This window comes from Eschrichtius robustus, chromosome 15 (genome assembly GCF_028021215.1).
Source record: "Eschrichtius robustus isolate mEscRob2 chromosome 15, mEscRob2.pri, whole genome shotgun sequence".
Lineage (NCBI taxonomy): Eukaryota > Metazoa > Chordata > Mammalia > Artiodactyla > Eschrichtiidae > Eschrichtius > Eschrichtius robustus.
The window spans coordinates 89,258,892-89,281,668 of record NC_090838.1 but is presented as its reverse complement, the minus strand read 5'-3'; the positions used below and the strand labels follow the sequence as shown (position 1 = coordinate 89,281,668).

At 42.9% G+C, this 22,777-nt stretch overlaps 1 protein-coding gene across 1 annotated transcript in view; it reads left to right on the top strand.

Moving 5' to 3' along the window:
- LONRF2 (LON peptidase N-terminal domain and ring finger 2) overlaps positions 1-22,107 on the top strand; it is a 33,790-nt gene extending 11,683 nt beyond the window's left edge. The window contains exons 3-12 of the mRNA XM_068564349.1: positions 6,252-6,374; positions 8,805-8,966; positions 9,482-9,683; positions 10,683-10,782; positions 11,035-11,149; positions 12,244-12,365; positions 13,528-13,686; positions 17,227-17,389; positions 18,631-18,780; positions 21,275-22,107. Coding sequence (XP_068420450.1) covers positions 6,252-6,374; positions 8,805-8,966; positions 9,482-9,683; positions 10,683-10,782; positions 11,035-11,149; positions 12,244-12,365; positions 13,528-13,686; positions 17,227-17,389; positions 18,631-18,780; positions 21,275-21,469 — 1,491 coding nt within the window. The 3' untranslated portion in view covers positions 21,470-22,107. The remainder of the gene's footprint in view (positions 1-6,251; positions 6,375-8,804; positions 8,967-9,481; positions 9,684-10,682; positions 10,783-11,034; positions 11,150-12,243; positions 12,366-13,527; positions 13,687-17,226; positions 17,390-18,630; positions 18,781-21,274) is intronic.
- Positions 22,108-22,777: the final 670 nt, after the last annotated feature.

Genomic DNA, 22,777 nt, shown 5'->3' with positions numbered 1-22,777 from the left:
CATATTCTTTTCCATTATGGTTTGTCACAGGATATTGAACATAGTTACCTGTGTATGGGATTTTCTGAAGAATAAAGTAAGATCATTGTGATTAGTACCTATGGACAGAGTACATTTCCCTCAAATTGTAGATAGTCTAAATGTAGCAATCCACTTCATAATAAACCAACTCAGTTTAAAAGACCAAGTTTCCAACTGGATCTGGATAGGAAACACTAATTTAGATTACTATTAGTAGATGATCAGCTGAATAATATGCCTTAGGCACTGAACAAATATATAAACAAACTAATAGAATTTTATGAATTGGTGAATAAAGAGGAAATGTTTAAAATTACAGTTTAAGTAGGAAGATACTATATTATTATTATAATCATAATAATAATGATTAGCAGTTGGGCCCTAATATGCATGGTGCATATAAATGGTGTTAGTAAAAGGGTGAATGTTTTGTATGTATTTATTTTGCAATAATTTTAATCTCTGTGTCTTGGTTGGAAAGGTCTAATATTACTTCCTCTAGTGACACGAAATAAGGTTTGCTAACCTAATAAGAGTAGCTTAAGTTGTCCTTGAAGAAGATTAAGGAGCCAAAGAATAAAAGTTGTAACTTTTTTCATGAATTTTTGAATTTTAAACCCCTTAAGAGATTTTAAAGTTTTAAAGAACTTGTGATGAGATTAATGCCTATAGCATTCTCTATTATCTAATAAAAATATTCTTTTCTCCTGCCGTATTGCTTTTTTAATCATCTTTGTTTCAGAAACACTGAAGAAACATTAACCCAGGTTAATAGGATGGATGTAGCTTGCCCTTCCTTTCTTCCTTCCATCCATCCATTCATCCAACCAGTCATCCTTTAAAACAAAATGTTTTAATATTAGATTGAGTATTAAGATGGGTGTGGGGATGAGTCCAAGAATGGGAAGCCAACGTTTGTTGGACCAAGCCCGGAAATTTATTTTGTTGCTTGTTTGCTTCACTAAATACATTTCCTACTCATATTTCTGATGCTTTTTCTCTGATCCTTTGATCTTTTATTCTTTTGAGGTAATTTCTATCAGTAGTGATTGAGCCTTAAGGGCTGTGAATTACAAGTCTAGTATTTCTGATTGACAGTAGACCTATGTTGCCCTTTGAAGCTAGATTCTTCTCCACGGTATTGATCTTTGTGCTAACAACCTGGCAGTGTGTGTCTGACAAAAGACAGACTTAATTACTACAAAGTTACATGTCAGGGAGGCAGCAAATGTATCTCTAGCCTTTGGGATTTTGCTTTTATTTTCAGGGTTTACTGTAAATCTGTGAATCTCAGTTCTTGATATGTGTCTAGTGAAGAACAGCTCCAGCAGAAATGCAACCTTGATAATCACTTTAAGATAGTAAAGGACAAAAGTTTATTTCCAGGTTACTATTGCAACTAAAGGAAGTGCCATTGGAAGGTGAATTCAGAGGACTGAAGGGAGAATGAAGTTGGCCAGCTGTGGTTAAGATGAGATGGAAGCTTCAGTTGGGGCTGGTGCAGCAGGTGTTTTACCCAAGCAAAACCATCCTTTCAAGCAAGCAGTTGTGGCTGATATTGAGTCCAAGCTTTTGGTGCAAATAGAGATGGGCCAGTACTAGCCAATGATTTGCCCATATCCATAAATATAACCCAGCAAATGATAAGTTGATGCAGCTGAATCCAGGAAAGTTAACTGCCTACTAAAACAAAACCCAGTAATCCTCAGAAGAATACAACAAAATGCAGAGTTGATACAGCATGTTATGTAAAATGTCCAGTGTTAACCAAAAATACTAGACATGCAAAGAAAGAGGAATTGTTGACTTTTACTCAGGATAAAAGATAGTCAGTAAAAACTGTCTTCCTGTGGGCCCGGAAGTTGCATTTAGCAGAAAAAGACTTCAAAGCAGCTATTATAAGTAAATTTAGAGAATTAAATGAAATTATGTCCAGAAAATTGAAGGAAAGTATGGTGTCTTTGAATTAATAGACAGTCCCAAGGGGGAAATTGAAACTATAAAAAATGGAAATTCTAGAGCTGAAAAATACAAATGGTGAAATAAAAAATTGCTATATAAGCTCAATAGCACATTACACACGGCAAAACAATCTGTGAAATTGAGGATAGAGTGATAGAAATTACACAATCCAAAGAACAGAAACACGAAAGTTTAAAGAAAAATGAATCTTAGAAACATATGGTACAATATATGTGTAATTGGAATCCCAGAAGGAGAAGCTAGAAAATGGCAGAAAAAATTTTGAAGAAATAAGGGCTGAAAGCTTTCCAAATTTAATAGAAAATGTTAATTTCATATCTAAGAAGCTTAATGACCCCAAAGCAAAATAAATACAAATAAATACACTCCCTGACACATCATGACTGCTGCTCATTAATCCAAAGATAAAAGGAAATTCTTGAAAGCACCAAGAGAAAAATGACATGAAGTGAGAAAAACGACATACAGGAAAATAATAAGATTGTTTATGACATATTATCAGAAACTGTGGAAGCCAGTTAACATTGGAATAGCATATTCAAAGTGCCAAAGAAAAAACCTTTCAACCAAGAAGTCTATATCCAGTAAAAATATATTTTTTATATGAAGCTGAAATAAAGACATTTTTAGGAAACATGTCTTTGTTGCCAGCAGATGTGTACTACAAGAAATGCTAAAGGAATTTTTCAAGTCTGAAGGAAAACAGTAAATTGTAACTCAAATATAACGGAAGTGATGAAGTGCACCACAAATAGACCAAAGCAAGAACCAGCTAACTACATGGTGTCTACCTACAGGAATCAATTTTAAATGCAAAGATACAGACTTAAAAGCCTGTAGAAATATACCCTCAGAGGGATTTCACCCCATGGGGAAAGGAGAACAGGAGGACCTCAGCAATCCTTGTCACCACTGTGCACCTCTGCAGCCTTTGCTTCCAAGGACGTTTACTGTCTTCACCAATCCTGAACCCAGATGATGGAGCTGCCCAGGATCCTTCCCCAGGGTCTCCTTCCCAGTGCTGGAGCTCTCACTGTGGTGAGACCTGCTTTCAGGAACCCAAGTTGCTGCTGTGCCCCACTCATGAGGGTTAGGGTGCCACAGGGCCTCACCACCTGTGGGAATCAGAGCTGCCTCTGTGCTGTGCCCTTCCCCCTGGGGCCTAAGTGAGTTAGGGACTATGCATCTGCTACTCTGCCATCACGGGACCATGAAGCTCTTGCTCTGTGCCCCGCCCCCTGGGTCCTCAGTTGGGACTTTGACTCTCTGTCACCAGACTGTGCAGCTGTTGCTCTGTGCTCCATCCCTTCCTCCTCAATTGGGACACCTCTGTGCCCTGTTATCCCTGGGCTTTGCTGCTGCTGCTGCATCTTGCCCCTTCTTGACCCCCTTAAATACAAATCACTGCAGGGAGACCCAGACCCCGGTTCCATGGGTGATGTACACACACTTGCACCTCAGATACTGACTCCATCATCACAGCAAGTGAGCCTGTGTCCCAGGCCACAGGGGCCACAGTAGTTCTGCGTGCCACTGAGCTCGTGACTCCTGCTCTGCTGCTGCTCTGAATGCAAGTGCCTCAGGCCTGGTACCACAGAGGGATCCCCTCAGCTAGAACATCCCCCCACACATAGAAAAGAAGAAGAGGAGGACCCCAGCAGCCCCAGCTGCCACTGCCATTGCAGATACCCATGGGATGCTGGCAGTCTCGTCTGCTGAGTGTCCCCACGGTCTTTGCCAGTGCTGAACTCAGCTGGCAGATCTGCATGGAGATGGTGCCAATGCACCCCTACCCAGTTGGTGCCCTCACAGCCAACTTTAGGTGAATGTGAGTTTAGATGATCCACTGAAGCCAGGTCATGCAGATGGAAAATCAATAAGGAAATAATAGACTTGAACTTGAATAAGGAATAATGGACTACTGGATCAAATGAATCTAGTAGACATATACAGAATATTCCATCAAACAGCAGCAAAATATATGTTCTCAAGGGCACACAACATTCTCCATGATAGATCATATGCTAGGTCACAAAGCAAGTCTTAATAATTTTAAGATGATTGGAATTTTATCCAGTATCTTTTCCAGACACAATGGTATGAAACTAGAAATACATAATAGGAAAGCTAGAAAAGTCACAAATACATAGGAATTAAACAACAGGCTTGTGAACAACCACTGAGTCAAAGAAGAAATCAAAAGGAAGATAAAAAAAAATCCAGAGACGAACCAAAGTGGAAGCACAGCATACCAAAATGTATGGGATGCAGCAAAAGCAGTTCTAACAAGGAAGTTTTAGCAATAAACTTTTACATTAAGAAAAAAGTAAGATCTAAAATAAACAACCTCAGGGACTTCCTTGGTGGCGCAGTGGTTAAGAATCTGCCTGCCGATGCATGAGACACGGGTTCGAGCCCTTGTCCAGGAAGATCCCACATGCCAAAGAGCAACTAAGCCCATGCACCACGACTACTGAGCCTGCGCTCTAGAGCCTGAGAGCCACAACTACTGAGCCTGCGTGCCACAACTACTGAAACCCGCATGCCTAGAGCCCATGCTTCTCAACAAGAGAAGCCACCGCAATGAAGAGTAGCCCCCGCTCACTGCAACTAGAGAAAGCCTGCATGCAGCAACAAAGACCCAACACAGCCAAAAATAAATAAATAAAAATAAATAAATAAAGATACTAATGCTTTAAAAAAATTTAAAAAAACAACAACCTTAAATCTCAAGAACCTAAAGAACAAACGAAGTTAGCAGAAGGAAGTAATAAAGATTAGAGCAGGAATAAATGAAATTGAGACAAGAAAGATAACATAAAAGATGAACAAAACTAAGATTTGGTTTCTTGAAAAGTTAAAATTGACATACCCTTAGCTAGACTAGGGAAAAAAGAGATGACTCAAATAAATAAAATTATGAGTAAAAGAGAAGACATTTGATACCACAAAAATACAAAGGTTCAAAGTGACTACTTTGAACATTTATAAACCAACAAATTAGATAATTTAGAAGAAAGAGGTAAATTCCTAGAAACATACAGCCTACCAAGTCTTGAATCAAGAAGTAATTAGAAAATCTGGAAAGACCAATAACAATCAAGGGGATTGAACCAGTAATGAAAAATCTCCCAGAACAGAAAATCCCAGAACCAGGTGGCTTCACTGATGAATTCTATCAATAATTTAAAGAAGAATTAATGCCAGTCCTTACCAAACTCTTCCAAAAATTGAGGAGGATGGAACACTTCCAAAGTCGTTTTATGAGGTTAGCATTACCCTGATACTGAAGCTAGACAAGGCCACTGCAAGAGAAGAAAAGTATAGGCCAATTATCTCTAATGAACGTAGATGCACAAATTCTCAACAAAATGCCAGCAAACCAAATTAAAGAGTTCACTAAAGGATCACTACAACATGATCAAGTGGGGTTTATCCTTAGGATGCAAGGATGGTTCAACATATGCAAATCAGGCAGTGTGGTACCCCACATAACAGAATGGAGGATAAAAATTATATGGTCATCTTAATAGATGCAGAAAAAGCATCTGACAAAATTCAGCCCCCTTTTATGATATAAACTCTCAACAAATTAAGTATAGAAGGAATGAACCTCAGCATAATAAAGGCTATATATGACAAGCTCACAGCCAAAATCATGTTCAGTGGTGAAAAGTTAGAAGCCTTTTCTCTGTGGTCAGGAGCAAGACAAGTATGCCCTCTCTTTTTTTAAATTAATTTATTTTTATTTTTGGCTGCATTGGGTCTTCGTTGCTGCATTGCATCCATAAACCAAAAACAAAATGCTGTTGGAAAATATTGACCCATATTGCATTTTGTTCATTTCTGTTGTGGGACTTTGTATATTACACTTTGTGTCTGTCCTGTCTGTGTGCTCCCACAAGACTGTATGCTCCTTGAAGACAGGAACATGGTAGTGACCTGTGATTACTGGGTGAGTGAAGGGTGGTAGACAGTTCTCTCTTAGCATGTCCCTTGGAACTGCTTTGGGCTCACATTCCAAGTGTGGACTCCTGTGTTCTGATTGTGTGTTGCACTTGTGGGACATTCAGGTTTGCCCAGTTTCGAAGGCAGTAGAGCTAGAGCCATCCTCGGTGGGTTTGTGTTTATTCTACTTAATGTGCAAATAAAACAGTTCCAGTGATTTTTTTTTTATTTCAGGGTTGTTTGTACAAAAGTATATCATCACACTGTTTTTTCAAATGTATATCTTTGGATGAATCCAGGGACATCACGTGAAAGCTCTGGCTCTTTCTGGACTGGGAAGAAGTAAGGAAGTGTTGAAGGAGTTTCTCTACTGCCTTGCTTTGAATCCTGAATGTAACTCAGTGAAGAAGGAAGTGCAGAAGGTGTGATTTCCTTTCAATGACTTTCTTCTTGAAGTCTTATTTTCAGCCTTTGTGTCCATGCTGAGTAACTGCTACATGTAAAATGAACAAGAAATGTAGTTCTGAATATTCATGACAGTGTGATTTAAAACACACAGTGGTAATGATGAGTTCATGCATTTGATAATGCAGCGTGTTTCATGAGACCGTGTACACATACCTCAATTCTGCTGAAATAATGACACACATTCGTGAGGCAGGGTAGATGTGTGCAGCTGGGGAGGCAAAGTGATTTATCCTAGAGTTTGTAATTCAAGGACTGTAGTTTGTGCAGAAGCCCTGTAAGAGACATCATGATATATGCAAAAGATATCAATTCAGCTACATAGGTTGACTTGAAATTTTCAGCGAAGCTTCACCAACACGGAGCAGAAACACCTGCTCTTTTATGCAAATCTTTAACCCAGTCTTATTGGAGGTCATCGAGTCACACTTGATGTAGGAACCTGCCCTATAAAAAAAAGCCTGTACACAGTAGGTACACAGTCTTAGCATTTCCGATGACGAGGAGTCCTTGTTTTTACATCAACGTTTCCATATTTTAACACTGTTTATTTTCAACTTGTATGGTACACTTACCCTGTAATTTCCACTCTACAGTTGAGTTTTAGTCTCTGGAGCAAGAGAAAAGTTTTTCCTCCTTAATTTAAACCGTCTTAGATATTAGAGAAGAGCTATCATCTTTGCCTTGACTAGTTCTTTGAACCTAACATCCTCTCCCCATAGAACAGGGTTGTCAGGTTTCCTCCTCTGACTGCCTTGCTGTATACCCCGAACTTTAGCCCCTACATCCAGTGGCTGCAGGTGGTGAACTTTTATCTTCCCTGTGTTCACTGGGAGTTTATTTTTAGCCTGATAAAATCACACTGTAGGCTTCTGTTAGAACTGTAGTTAGCCAGAATAGCCAGATTTTTTTTTTTAAATGAGAACTTTCTAGCAATATTTTTTATCCTTTTCTTGTGTAGTTGACTGGTCTTTGTTAATCCTGTTAAATTGTCACTCATTGGTTTTGATCACTGTTTCAACTCGTCAAAATAATATTGAATCTTGAGCTGGCTATTTTTAACGATTCCTGCCTGCTTTGTCTCACCTGCAACTTTCACAAGAATCGTAAAACATATGTTACCCCAACTGATGCTTACAACAGCATCATGAGAAGTTCAGCCCAAGCTCAGAGAGATGAAGCAGATTCACGAAGGTCCCAGGACCGGGATTTAGGTCTTGTGGATTCTTGCCTGTCTGGTGCTTTTGCATGCAGACATGATGTTTTCCCTCCAGCATTTTACGGGTGCTAGGTATCTTCTGTCACAGACGGCGCCAAACAGTGCCAGCCTCCTGATGCCCAAGAGATGTGGTACCCTCCCTGGCAGCCTCCTGCAGCTCTGCTGACCCCTCAGGGCCACTGCCGAGGACACTGACGTCCCTGCTGGGATGCTGGTCCTCACTGCCGCAGAGGTCGTGGGTTCTGGTGCACTCATCTGTCACCTGCAGCACAGTGGGTGGATTCTTTGTTGAGGTTTCAGTGACTCCTTTACACCTCTCTCTTTTTTTTTAATTTATTTATTTATTTTTGCTGTGTTGGGTCTTCGTTTCTGTGCGAGGGCTTTCTCTAGTTGCGCCGAGCGGGGGCCACTCTTCATCACGGTGCGCGGGCCTCTCACTATCGCGGCCTCTCTTGTTGCGGAGCACAGGCTCCAGAGGCGCAGGCTCAGTAGTTGTGGCTCACGGGCCCAGTTGCTCCGCGGCATGTGGGATCCTCCCAGACCAGGGCTCGAACCCGCCAGACCAGGACTCGAACCCGAATCCTCTACACCTCCCTTAAGCCCTTGGATTCAGCTGAGTCCATGCGGTTGGGCAGGACCATCGAGGGGCTGGCCGGCACTTCCCACCACCACCGAAAGCTGGTGAACCAGAATTGCGCCCCTTCACCTTCTCTTCCTCTGAAGTTCTTACTAGTTGACTCTTCTGGTGCTCTTGTAAGTTAAGCAGCCCTCTAGAACTATCTTAATCCTGTGGGTCATCACAGCTTAGGTTCAGTCTGGGACCCCCTGCAACCGATACACCCCACGTTTCTCTCTCATCCCTGAGACATTTAGGGGAGATTTTCTGTAGCAGATATGTAAGGACCAAACTGAAAGAAACTGCAATGCTCATATTTTGTAATTGGTAAGAGTAAGATGGACACGGACTGGGGACTAAAATGCTTAAGATGTTGACTGTGGTTTCAGAAACACTTGAATTTTAAAACATTGGCGGTTGGAATAGGGTAATTATTCTTGTCAATGTTTTAGGCCTGTTTGGCCTCAAAGTTTCCTCTGAGTCTTTCAGGTATATGATGTATTTTTCAAAAGTGTCTTAAAATACATATTTTTCTTCTTGGCAATTTTACAGGTAATGTGTGAGGTGTTTTTCCCTGCTTCAGAAAACGTGCCTCAGCATTTAACATCTTCCATCCAAAGCAGAATGTTGAACACAAGATTAACGGCTCAGTGTCAGAACCACGTAAACAGCCAGCCTCCTGTGGAGGGAGGTGGCAGTGCAGGGAGTTCTAAGGTGGGAAGTGCGTGTGTTTGTCAATATTATCTTGATTAAGCTTTATGTAATTTTGAACATTTACAAGTTACTCACACGGTTGCATTATGTTAGCTACAAGTACTTCTTAAGACCAGTTCTGGCTTCTCAACCTGAGAATTGACACTTTTAAAGGAATTTGATGGAAGTAATGAAAATCACTGAAGATTGAAAGAAACTTTTAGAACATCTCCAAACAACCCACAACATCAGGAGACTTGATATTATTTTGTCTTGGAGAAAAGATAGCAGAGGGATGGTTTGAATATATGAAGATTGGTGTTCAGTTGATCTGTTTCAGGAAGAAATTATCCTTATATTTTACCATGAAAAGTATAAAGTTCATCTTAGAAGTTAATAGATGAAACCAATTATGAGGGAAGAGTATATGCTCTCTTTTTTTCCAGAGATTTCTAAGAAAGGCTACTGCATGATTTTTTTTTCTCTGATGCTATGATCTCTTTAATATTCAAGATTCTTTTTTCCTACTTAACCAGAATCCATCTGAGAAACAGGATGTGTTTAGAAATACCAATTCTTCGGTGTTATATTTTATACTGGGCCTACACTGTGAAGAGGATAAGGAAGTGTTAGAAAGTTTTCTTCCAGCGGCGCTGAGCACTGGTTTAAAGAGACAGTTTCCGAATGATTTGGAGGATGCACATGATGTGAACGCCCCTGGAAAAATTCCCAAGAAAGGTCAGTGAGGCTATTTTGTCACGGAGTGTGTGACCCTAGAGTGATAGAATGTTGGGTGTTACTCAATATACTTTAGAAAAATTTTATATAGGTAGTTTAAAATTAATAATGAAATGAACATATCACCTTCAAGATTGTAGGACAGTTTAAATGTTTACCCCTACAAGCACTTCATAGTCAAGAATAGAGAAGATTTAGGTATAACTTTCACGTTTATTCATGCTTTACAGATAAATTATGGCTGTATACAGTCAGCCCTCAGTATCCACGGATTCAACCAACCACGGATCAAAAATATTCAGGAAAAAAAATTCCAGAAAGTGCCAAAAAGCAAAACTTGCTTTTGCCCTGTGTAGGAACGATTTATCAGTACATAGCATTTACATATATTATTATAAGTATTATAAGTAACCTAGAGATGATTTAATGTACAGGCACACCTCATTTTATTGTGCTTTGCAGATTTTTTTTTTTTTTTTTTTTACAAATTGAAGGTTTGTGGAAAACCTGTGTTGTCAGAAGATGGTTAGCACTTTTGGCAATAAATTATTTTCAGTTAACACATGTACATTGTTTTTTAGACATAATGCTAGTGCACACTTAATGGACTACAGTATAGCATAAACATAACTTTTATATGCACTGAGAAACCAAAAAAAAAATTTGTGTGGTGCAGTTTATTGCAATACTCACTTTATTGCAGTGTACTGGAACTGACCCTGCAATATCTCTGGGCAATGCCTGTACATGGGAAGATGTGCTTAGGTTATATGCAAATACCACACCATTTTACGTAAGGGACTCCAGCCTCAGGGGTCTTGGTATCTGTGGGGATCCTGGAGCCAGTCCCCACGGGGATATGGAGGGACAGCTGTACCTCAAATCCCATCCAGCATGGTTTGTTACATTGGTGTAACATACTTTATCCGGAGGAAATACAGTTACCGCATGCTCTTACCCAGATGTGCAAGTGTTAATTATAGCATTTAACTTTTTCAGAGGCTGATTCCTCACCCCAAAGGAATGTGAGCTCTAACGTAGGAGAAAGTGCAGAGCTCCTGATAGACGTGGCTGATTTTGAGTGTGCCCTTTGCATGAGGTAGGATGACATAGAATCTACGCAACTGTGAAGAATTCAGCCTTTCTGAATTTTGTATCCTAAACGTAACGGGCTTTTTATTGTCAGAGAAATTACATATATCTCGATAACAATTGATTTCTTTTCCAAAAATATGATGAAGGACGTTATAAACGGAAAATGGATATAAGTGATTTCTAGAATTCTTATAAAAAGGTTATTTGAAAATGTCTTCTGGACATTTCTTGCTGAAAACCCAGATGTTTTCTCCAGGTTGCTCTTTGAGCCTGTCACTACGCCCTGTGGACACACGTTTTGCCTAAAATGCCTCGAGCGCTGCCTGGACCATGCCCCACATTGTCCTTTGTGCAAAGAAAAACTCTCAGAAGTAAGTATTTCTTGGGAACTGACAATTCCTGGCACTTTTTTATTCGGTCTCCACCTACTTCCCCATCACATCCAGCTTTAATTCCTCAGTCCGTCAATGCCCTTTCCCAGTCCAGATCAAGTCAACTCTTTGCCTTTTGTGTGCGTCTGTATAAGTAGCATCGCAATGCTAGAGTAAACCCACAAAATAGGGAAGATTAAACTTCACTTTAAATTCATAATCTTAAATCTGAGACCCAAAACCTTATTAGTCATTCTTTTTTTTTTTAATAAATTTACTTATTCATTTATTTGTTTTTGGCTGCGTTGGGTCTTTGTTGCTGAGCGCAGGCTTTCTCTAGTGGCGGCGAGCGGGGGCTACTCTTCATTGCGGTGCGCGGGCTTCTCATTGTGGTGGCTTCTCTTGTTGCAGAGCACGGGCTCTAGGCGTGTGGGCTTCAGTAGTTGTGGCTCACGGGCTCAGTAGTTGTGGTGCACGGGCTTAGTTGCTCCAATTCATGTGGGATCTTCCCGGACCAGGGCTCGAACCCATATTGGCAGGTGTATTCTTAGCCATTGTGCCGCCAGAGAAGTCCTTATTAGTCATTCTTACTGTGCTTTTCTGGTAGCCTCAGCTTTTCACTCTCCAAGGTGGTTCTTTGATATCTCTCTTCTCTCCCACCACCTGCTACTCACTCTCCCTGACATTATGCTACTCATGGAAAGCGTATATGCTAGCAAAATGGGAATTGCCTCTTCCTTCCTCCAAGGGAACCCTTTCTTTTGCGCTTCTCTCATGGTGGGGGGGGGGGCGGGGAAGGGGGGCCAGGGACTCCCCTCCCCCTCCCCCTCCCCTCCCCTCCCCCTTCCCCTCCCTTCCCCTTCCCCCTCCCCTCCCCTCCCCTCCCCCTTCCCCTCCCTTCCCCTCCCCCTCCCCTCCCTTCCCCTCCCCCTCCCTCTCAGGGCCAACCCCCCTGCTCTCACCTCAGTCCCTTTTGTCTTCTGAGACCACTCCCTTCCCCCCACCTCCTTGTTGACCCTTGACTAGGAAGAGAGCTCCTCGTCCTTAAGAATTAATTACCATGTGGTATTATTTAACTTTTTCTTTTGTTCCAGTTGTTGGCAAGCAGAAATTTTCATATAACTACTCTGGCTGAAGAATTAATATTTCGATATTTGTCAGACGAACTGTCTGACAGAAAGAGAATTTATGATGAAGAAATGACGGAGCTTTCAAAGTAAGTCCCCGTGCTCCAGGTACTTGGTGTTGAGTTCAGGCTAAAGAAGAAAATCCTTGTTAATCTCACGGCTTTATCTCATTCTTTTCCCCTGCCTTTGGCAGAGAAATTAGCCTCCAAAAAAATTAATTGCAAAGAGTTTATGTGAATTTAATTGAAAAAGTTTGTAAGAAATATTTCAAAAGTGTGTTTTGACAATATTATATGGTTGCTTTTTGTATCTAAATAAGCAGTGCTGAATTTTTCAGAATTGAAAAGGCACAGGACATAGAAACAGAAGGGAAAAAGGGATTACCACTCAAAATAGGCTTGACAGTTATTTTTTCTCTTTTAAAGTGGTTTAAGTGTTGTGTTGTAGTGACCTGTAAGTATTGAGACCTTATCATTCTTCTACTCTTTTTTTATTTAGAACTCATTACCTTTGACTGCTTTCATCAGGAGTGTTTCTTATTTATTTTTCTTGAGATATAAGTGGCATCTCACGTTGTATTAGTTTCAGATGTACAACATAATGAGTTGATATTTGTGTATATTGTGAAACGATCACCACACTGAGTCTAGTTAACCTCTGTCTCCAGACATAGTTACAAAAATTTTTTTCTTGTGATGAGAGCTTTTGAAGATCTACTCTCTTGGCAACTTTTAAATATGCAGCACAGTGTTATTAACGATAGTCACCATGCTGCACCTTACATCCCTAGGACTTATTTATTTCATAACTGGAACCTTGTGCTGTTTGACCCCCTTCACCCACTTCACCTGCCCCCTCCTCTGGTAACCCTGTCTGTTCTCTGTATCTGTGAGCTTGGTTTTGTTTATTTTTAGATTCCACATATCAATGAGGCCCTACGGTGGTATTTGTCTTTCTCTGTCTGACTTATTTCACTTAGCACAGTGCCCTCAAGGTCATCAGAATGTTTTTATAGTGATCATAAGCGTGGTCTCATCAGATTAAATAAGAGGGCTTGGCAGGGAACCTGGGTCAGCTGAGAACTTTCTCAAGCTGTGGCCCTTGGCTTTCTTTTCCCACCTAAGCCAGAGGCAAACCTGAGGGTAAATGAGAGAGCTGAGGTTGGCTAGCTTTTGCTGTTTCACAGTGACTCTCACTCCCTTCTGTTTCTAACAGCTCCACCTCTAAGTTAACATTTCCCTCACCCTGCAGTCTGACCAGGGATGTGCCCATCTTCGTGTGTGCCATGGCCTTCCCCACCGTGCCCTGTCCGCTCCACGTCTTTGAGCCCCGCTATCGGCTTATGATAAGAAGATGCATGGAAACTGGTACCAAACGGTTTGGCATGTGTTTATCTGCTGAGCACGCAGGGTAAGAATTACCAGTGTTCAAAGAAAGGGTTCTAATTAAATGTATCGTTTGTCATTTTTCTTGAAGAACAACTTAAGGTGATGTTGAAAACCTCTAGTGGCTCCTGTTATGTAACAAAGTATAAGTTCAGGGCCATCCATGATGTGGTCCCACCCTTGGGTTCTAGCCTCATCTCCTACTCCTTTCTTTGGAACATCATACCTACTGGTCCATTGCCACATTATTCGCCCTTCTCTAAAAAAAAGTTCATGTTTTCATGCCTCCATGCTTCCCTCTGCCTGTAATTCTCTTCTAGCTCACCGTTATACAAACAAATCTGGTCCAACCTTTTAGGTCTAAAAATATTGTTACATCCTCCATGAAACCTTTATCCACACAGCCAGAAAACTTTCAGTCTTATAAGAACCCATGGTGCTTGGTTTTTTATCTCTTTTTGTTTTGCATCATTTTTCTAGGGAAGATGTTCCAAATCAGCAGGCAGCTCCCCTCCAAAGACTGCTCTGGGGACCCCGGGTCCTGCCCACGTCTTGGCTTCCTGATCCTCTAGGGCTTTGTCATTACCGCATGGTCCTGATGAGGTCATTACATCCAAATTCTAGCTGGTGGAAGAGGCCCTGGTGCTTGTAGGGGATCCTGGAGAAAAGGGGCCCATATCAGTCACTGCTGCTCACACCTCCGGCAGAGGAGGCTGGGAAATGTAGTCCATCCAGGTGCCCAGGAGGAAGGGGAGAATGGATGTTTAGGGCCATCTGCTAGTTTCCACCGTATATACCTAGGAACATATCTTTCTAAAGATGTATGTAGAACATTTATGGAGAAAATTCTACAACTTTATTGAAAGATATTCAAGAATGGATAGAGATACTGTGTTCATGGGTACATAGACTCAGTGTCATAGAGAGATGTTCTTTTTACCCCAGTTGGTCTATAAATCCAAAGTAGATCCGGTCAGCATCACAAGAGGGTTTTTCATGGAATTGCTCAAGCTGATTTTAGAATCATTATGTTAAAGACCAAGACCATGGTAGTTTTGAAAAACCAGCTGAGCAAGATGGGACAACATCCCTGCAATAAACTTACAAGTCCAAGTAAGTAGACCATTGAAACAGACTGTAGAGATAAGCAGATCCACTCATATTTGGACTCCAAATTTATATGTAATTTTGTGAGAAAAGGCAAAACTCCTCAATAAAAGGTAGTCAGACAATTAGTGGGTAGTCCAAATGGGAAAAAAAAATCTTTTCTCTGCCCTATACTATACACAAAAAATAACACATTTACATTCCCAATGTGAAATGTGAAAAACAAAATATTAAAACATTTAAGAGAGAATATTGGGAACTATCTTTACAACTGGGAACAGGGAGAGATTCTTTTCTTACACAAGATGCTGAGAGCATTAGCATAGAGGAAGAGATGAATAAATTTGAATTATTAAGATTTGATTCATCACAATCAACATAAGCAAAGTGAAAAAACAGTTTCGTAAGTTCCACTTCCACTGGGAACATGGAACATTCAGAAGAGATTTACTACAGGTAAGCTACTGAACCTAAGTTTCCTGAACCCGTCAAAGTGCAGGTTGCTCAGGGTAACCGAGGAGAGACAGGTCCTCCAGGGAGAGAGCAGACAGGAGCCCTGGCTCACTCATGGCCAAGCCCAGGAGAGGGGGAGAGTTCAGCCGATTTTTTGGACAAATTTCTAACGGCCTCATGTGGACAAACATGAGAGCCTCAGTCCCCTGGATGCTGCAGGGTTGGCAGCCGAGTTCCTGGCCACAGACCAGGCGAGATGTTTATCGCAGGAACAGGTTTTGCGGCTGAGACCGACTTTGGAGGAGCTGACATGTGAGCTGGGGCACCGAGGCCTCCTTTGAAGGGGCTCTTCAGGGGGCTCCGTGCGCACTGCAGCTGTGGATAAGACAGACCCTTAGGAAGGAGGGCGCTTTATTGGCGGTCCAGGCAGAGGTGTTAGAACTCTACACAGGTGTGTAACTTGGGCGTCCTCTCTCAGCATTAGTTTGGAGGTGTGTAGTGCAGTTGTTCATTCACTTTAGCGTCAAATACCCTTGGGTTCAGAGCTCGGCTCTGAATCTTCCTGTGGCCCTAGATCAGTTTAATTTTTCTGAGCCTCCGTGTTTCTGTGAGGCTTGGATGAATACGTATGATAAATTGCTCTGTGTAATGCTTGACACATCGTAGGCACGATCGAAACCATTGGACGTGGAAGACAGTTAGAACCGTGACTGGGGGTAGGGTCACGTGGGAGGCTTTTGGAGTGAGGATACGGTGTCCCGGGCAGTGTGTTGGGGACACGTGGAGGACGCATGTGGTGAAGGGAGGGACTGGTCAGGGAGGGCGAGAGTGCTGCGTCAGCGACAGGTCAGCTGGGGCGTGCCAGTGTCACGTGTGACTCCACTGGCCTCGTGTCAGTAGAACGGCAGGGTCTTGAGGTGTGATGGGGAGACAGGGAGATGAAGACAGTGCTTTTTTTTCTTTTTTAAAATTTATTTATTTATTTATTTTTGGCTGCATTGGGTCTTCGTTGCTGTGCGCGGGCTTTCTCTAGTTGCAGCGAGTGGGGGCTACTCTTCGTTGCAGTGCGCAGGCTTCTCATTGCGGTGGCTTCTCCTGTGGAGCGTGGGCTCTAGGCACACGGGCTTCAGTAGTTGTGGTACGTGGGCTCAGTAGTTGTGGCTCACGGGCTCTAGAGCACAGGCTCAGTAGTTGTGGCGCACGGGCTTAGTGGGATCTTCCCGGACCAGGGCCTGAACCCGTGCTCCCTGCATTGGCAGGCGGATTCCCAACCACTGCGCCACCAGGGAAGTCCCAAAGACGGTGCTTGTAGATGCCTTTCCGAGGCAGTTTGTTGGGGAGGGGAACAGCATGGGGGAGGGGAGCAGAGTCTGAGGGGCTGGACGTGGGGACAGTGCGCTAGTGCCCTGGCCAAGGGGGCTGAGGGGCCACATTTCAGGTCCACCTGTCCCCACCCCACTGGTTAGAAGGGCTGAGGCACAAGTGCCCCATCCCCGCCAGCCCTTCTCTTGCCATGTCGCACATCAGTGTGTTTCTCATCGGCTGCTGGTCTCTTGGAGGAAATAACCTTGCTGCTCCGGCGTGGAGATGCTCTTTGTTTCGTTTGGCTTGTTATTCCTTTAAGACCCAGGATTGCATCTGGGGAGAACTGAAGACCCTCCTGCATTTTTTTAAAATTAATTTATTTATTTATGGCTGTGTTGGGTCTTCGTTTCTGTGCGAGGGCTTTCTCTAGTTGCGGCAAGCGGGGGCCACTCTTCATCGCGGTGCGCGGGCCTCTCACTCTCGCGGCCTCTCTTGTTGCGGAGCACGGGCTCCAGATGCGCAGGCTCAGTAGTTGTGGCTCACGGGCCTAGTTGCTCTGCGGCATGTGGGACCCTCCCAGACCAGGGCTCGATCCCGCGTCCCCTGCATTGGCAGGCAGATTCTCAACCACTGCGCCACCAGGGAAGCCCCCCTCCTGCATTTTTAAAGTCAGGGTCGTTTCTCCCGCCTGTCCCGCCAGGATCTCAGAGTACGGCTGCATGCTGGAGATCAAGGACGTCAGGACGTTCCCCGACGGCAGCTCCGTCGTGGATGCCATTGGGATTAGCCGCTTCCGGGTTTTGAGCCACCGTCACAGAGACGGCTACAACACGGCAGACATTGAGTATCTGGAAGATGAAAAGGTGAGTAGTCACACCCACGGTGCCAGCTCTGTCCCCTTGCCAGCTGCTGTTTCTGGTCATCTGTGGGCACCGGGCCTCGTGGGGCAGAGGGCAGAGTGCAGCGAGGTGAGCTGTGAGGTCTTGGGCCCAGGGAGCTGAGTGTGAAGAAGACCGAGTGCGGTGGCTCTCAGGGTCCCTCTTCTATGCTGGTAACACATCTGATGAGAGGGTTTATTGACTATCATTGTGGATAATGACTTTTGGGGGTGTACGTATATATTTTAAAATGGTAGCTTAAATAGCTACAACATGAAATAATTTTAGTATTTTTTAAAAGAAAACTCTCCACTACATATGAATATTTGATTTGTATTATATAAATCAAATTGAGAATGGTCACGTGTGTTATAATCTGATTCCTCAGTTTACCCCAATTTTCATAAATGCTGTTGTTTTATAACCAGGAAGGACCTTAGTGCTTTATTCCCATTTTACAGATGAGAAAATTCTCTCCTAAGGCGGCTGAGCAACTGGCCGAAACTTGCACACAAGAGGCAATGATGAAGCCAGAACAAACCTGGGTCCCCTGGTCCTCAGCCCAGAGCTTCTCCTGCTCAGTGTCCCTACCTAGGACTGAGCCTTGCTGGGCAGTGAGAGGGGCCCTGGGCAGCAGGGCGCATCCGTCTGAAGCCTAAGGGCCTCCCCCTGGCATCAGGCTCAGGCCGTGAATGCACTGTCACTGTAACATATCTATTGGAGTATAATGTGGTGACATGGAATATAATTTTTAAAATGTTATAACTCTTTGACTTGGTAATTCTACTTCTGGGAAACTATCCTGAGGAAATGACAGCCCCTTCTCTCACACACACGCGCAAAACCACTTTTGCGTAAATACTTATATTACTTGTATTATTTTAAAATATATCTTACGTGAATGGATGAGTAAATTATGGCACATCTCCGATATAAGATTGCATGTACTCATTAAAAATGATTCATGTTAACATCGGGTATGTGCTTATATTAAGAGAAACATCTGGATGTTACAGACGGACAGACAGACAGGGTAGGTAGAGCTCCACTGTGTAAAAAAAGTGAAGATTTCTATGTTGAGCATATATCGTGTTTATAAAACACTAATGAATTACTGAAGTGTTAAATGCCGGGAATCCCCTCAGCAGACGTGGCCGCAGTCACTGTGTGATGGACACGCGTGTGATAATGAATTGTTGAAAAGGTTGTCTCTTCTCGTTGATCAGGTGGAAGGTCCAGAGTATGAAGAACTCACCGCACTGCACGATTCAGTTTATCAGCAGTCTGTGTCCTGGTTTGCTTCACTTCAGGATCACATGAAAGAACAGATTTTAAGCCATTTTGGGTTAATGCCCGACAGAGAACCTGAGCCTCAGGTATACTGTCCTTTCTTCTTTTATCATGCAGTTATTTCCTGCCATAATGTGCTGAGACACATTTTGCTGAGGGAAAACTTGGCAGTACCCGCTATGCTATTTACTCCATTATGGTCGCTTATGAACCAGTTCATTTATCAGCAGCCCAAAGAAGCACCTGGTATAGTAGCATGTGCCTTTTGGAGCAAAGGGATTAATGCTTTCTGCTTAATACTACATGAAGGTAATTTCTTTTCTCTCAGAAATCAGTTTATTCTGATCGGCTGTCAGCTTTTGTACTTCTCCCACCAACATGGGAAGATTTAGTAGTGATTTTAGTGTATTGGCAGGAACACTTTATGTTTTGCGTGTAAGATTGCCCTGCACCCAATGAACAGGCGTTGGATAAATGAAGAGAAAATCCCCTAACTCTTGTTAGATCGGAAGCTCTTCTAGCCCTCGATCCCATCATCGTGGGCTTTCTCCCTGCTCTCAGGAGTGCTCTCAGTGACCCTGGTTCTTTAAGTGATGAACGGGCTTCAGGTCTGTGAAGCACTTCTGAGTGCAGATGACTCCACTCCTCCACATTTGGGTGGCACAGCCAGGTGGGCATGGTGTGGGCTTGTGACTGAGAGTGTATGGTGCCTCCTACTGTGCCCGCTCACCTGTCCTGGAGAAAGGGGGGCAGGGCCAGGTCTCAGCAGGTTTAGGGTCAGATGAAATATCTTTTGTATCTTTTCCATCCATTTTTATGTTCTTTTTCTGTCTCTTGGGAGCTTCTGTCTTTTACCCCCACTTGAGTTCTGTCTCTTCCAAACCCAAGACAGTGCTTTCAGCCTCAACTCACCTCTGAGTCCTATCTCACCCTCCACTCTGTTATAACCCCTCCTCCTCCTCTGTTCTGTAGCCTGGTTTCAGAAAGCAAGGTGATTAGACTAACTTGATTGAGGTATGAATCATTCTTTTTTTCTAGGAGTTTTTGCTTATTAACCCAAATTAATCTCTAATTGTAACACATTGCATGATGGGAGTGGCTTAAAAACAACAGAAATTTTTTATTGTACAGTTCTGGAGGTCAGAAATCCGACACAGGTCTCACCAGGCTATGACCAAGGTGATGGCAAGACTTTATTCCTTCCTGGAGGCTCTAAAGGAGAATCCATTTCCTGACCTTTTCTGGCCTCGAAAGGCTGCAGCATTCCTTGCCTCTCACCCGTTTGTCCGTCTTCCAGGCCGGCAGCTTGCACCTCTGACCCCTCTTCCATAGTCTCATCTGCCCCTGACCACAGCCCAGAACAGCTCCCTGCTGGAAGGACCCTTGCGATGAGGCTGAGCCCACCGAGGTGGGAGAGATCCAGCCTAAGCTCTCCATCTCCAGGTCCCTGACTCACTCACACCTGCAGTGTCCCTTCTGCCGTGTAAGCTGCCATAGCCACGGGCTTCAGGAACTGGGGGGTGAACACCTTCAGGAGACCATTAGTCTTCCTACCACAGAGGATTTTAGGTCCTTTGTGGGAGATATTTTTACGCCAAGACCCTTCCCATTAATCATGCTACTCAGTTTCTCCCCACTCTGTAAGATGAGTAGGGAAAGGGAGGGTGTGAATCATACAGAAGGTTGTTTTGTCCAACACTTGTGCCTTCTTCCCTTGGAGAGGAGACGGGTGCCTTCCGCACAGTGACATGGGCTGCCCCGTGTACTTTGGCCTCCATGTTACTCCTAATCTCTCACCCTGAGCTATGGTGAGTCTAGAGCCGCCCTCCCTGGTTCCCAGTTTGGATTCTGAAGTCAAGATGTTAGCAGCAGGGCGCCTTGGATGTCTTGGTTCCAGTACCAGGACTATTGAGAACAACTTTGTGATCAACTTTTGCTTAGAGCTCATTCCAGAAGTGCCCGTTTGGTTATGTGAAATAAAGGCTATCAGGTAGCTTACTAGTTCATATATATGTATATGTATAATTAATAGTAACTATTAATAATATATAATTGATAGTAATTCCTTATATATATATTTAACAATAACTCATATATATAGATGTTTCATATAGAGGTACATTTGTCACTGACTGTATTATAAGGTTTATCTTACTATAACACTCAAACTTGTACACATACTGTTTGCTTTATAAACATTGTGCTGTATATAACGTATTTAAAACTTAAAGAACAGTAACAGAACATTGGAAAGTAGGGGTAAAAATGATAGTCTCCTTTTCTGGCTGGTCCTATGTTCTGAACTAGAGCTTTGAGAGAACAGGGGTGACTAATCCATAGCGTTTCCCTGTGGAAGATGCTTCTCTTGACACATTCTTACTTTTGTGAGTTTCCTCACATTTAAGTGTGTAACATGAAAGGAAGCTTTGTGTTTTGAGGGCTGAATGAATTGTGCAGTAGACCTCAAAGAGAAGTCGGCATTTAATTCTTGCCCACGTGCCTGTGGGTAAACAAAAGACAATTTGGGGGGAACAGGCTTGTACTGTAGGCGCTAATTTTGTGTTGCCCTTTGTTTTGCAGAGTAACCTTCGTGGTCCTGCCTGGTCCTGGTGGACCCTGGCAGTGCTGCCGTTGGAGCGGAAGGCTCAGCTGGCCATGCTCAGCATGATCTCGCTGAAGGAGCGTCTGCTCGCCATTCGGCGAATACTAGCCATCATCACGCGTAAGATGAGCAGTCGGCAAGAGGTGGTTAATAGCCGGGAGAGAAATAATTGATTTCCTCTCTCAGGGTTTCTGGAAGCCCTTGTCTTTTTATGAGGAGTTCCAGGCACGGACGAGTAACATCCATCCATCGTGCTTTGTAAAATGCTTGTTGATAGGGTTACAGAATGGAACACTTAGCACACGTTGACCCCTACTCAAAAGTTGCAAGTCTGTGCCTGGTGGAATCTGACTCTGTACGAGGTTAGCCTGAAATTTGAATGGATCCCACCTAAGAAAATCTCTCTGAACCAGATGCTTTTGGTGTGTAGTTCACTGACAACAGGGGACAGCCCAGATGATTGACAAGTGGTTTAGGTTTTGCAAGAAAGAAGACTCCCTTCCCAGTAAAGTGTCTTGCTCGTCCAGATGGGAACAGCATGCTTTGGAGGGAAATCACATTTTTATCTGGAAGCGTATTTCTCAGAGTATAGGCTAACCAAAAACGTGCTTAGGCTTTGTGTGTCACTGTGAAGTTGTCTGTGAGGTGGAGGGATCAAACAGTTGTCTAGTGGCAGGGCTGAAGTGAGTCCTTACCCAAGGAGTAGTATAGAACCGGTTAGAACTGTGTTTTTGTGTCCTGCAGTAGTTCAGATGTTGTAAATTGCATGTTTTAATTAAATGAATATCAAAATACAAGAAGGGTACCTTGGATGTAGAAAAATCTGAAAACATTATAGTTGATTTGAGGATATGTACTTACACACACACACACACACACACACACACACAAAACAAAGAATGAATAAAGGGAGCTAAAACTGTACATGCATTGGGATGTTCAGAATACAACCAGAGTAGTGCAAAGAACCCCTTGAAAACATAACCCTGTCTCATTAATTCAGTGGATGTGAAGCATTTAGGAAATGTCATCTTTCTACTCAGATTGGCATTAGAAACTAGGCCCATCAGTAAATTTGAGTTCACCATCCATCCACTAATATATGAAGACATTACAAAGCTGCTATGAAATGGGTATCTGTCTACTCCAGGAAAACACATCGGGACAGTATACAAGGAGAGGGAGGCAGGTATGGGATGTAAACATTTAGCAAGTTTTTCTCCAACCCCAACCTGAAAATTATCTTTGTTTGGTTTTTTTTTAATAAGTTTTACAATGATCAGACCAGATGTTGTCTATTAAAAAGCAGTGGTATAAATCCCAACCTCTAGTGCATATTGGTGATGTTAATTGGAATAACCATTTGAACCTGAGATACCGAATCGTTCTTGCTGGCCTAACAGCTGGTGCATTTCGTTGGCTTCTTGGTCTGTGAGGTGGATGTTCTTTTTTTTTTTTTGAAGCTCTCCATTTTTCCTCCC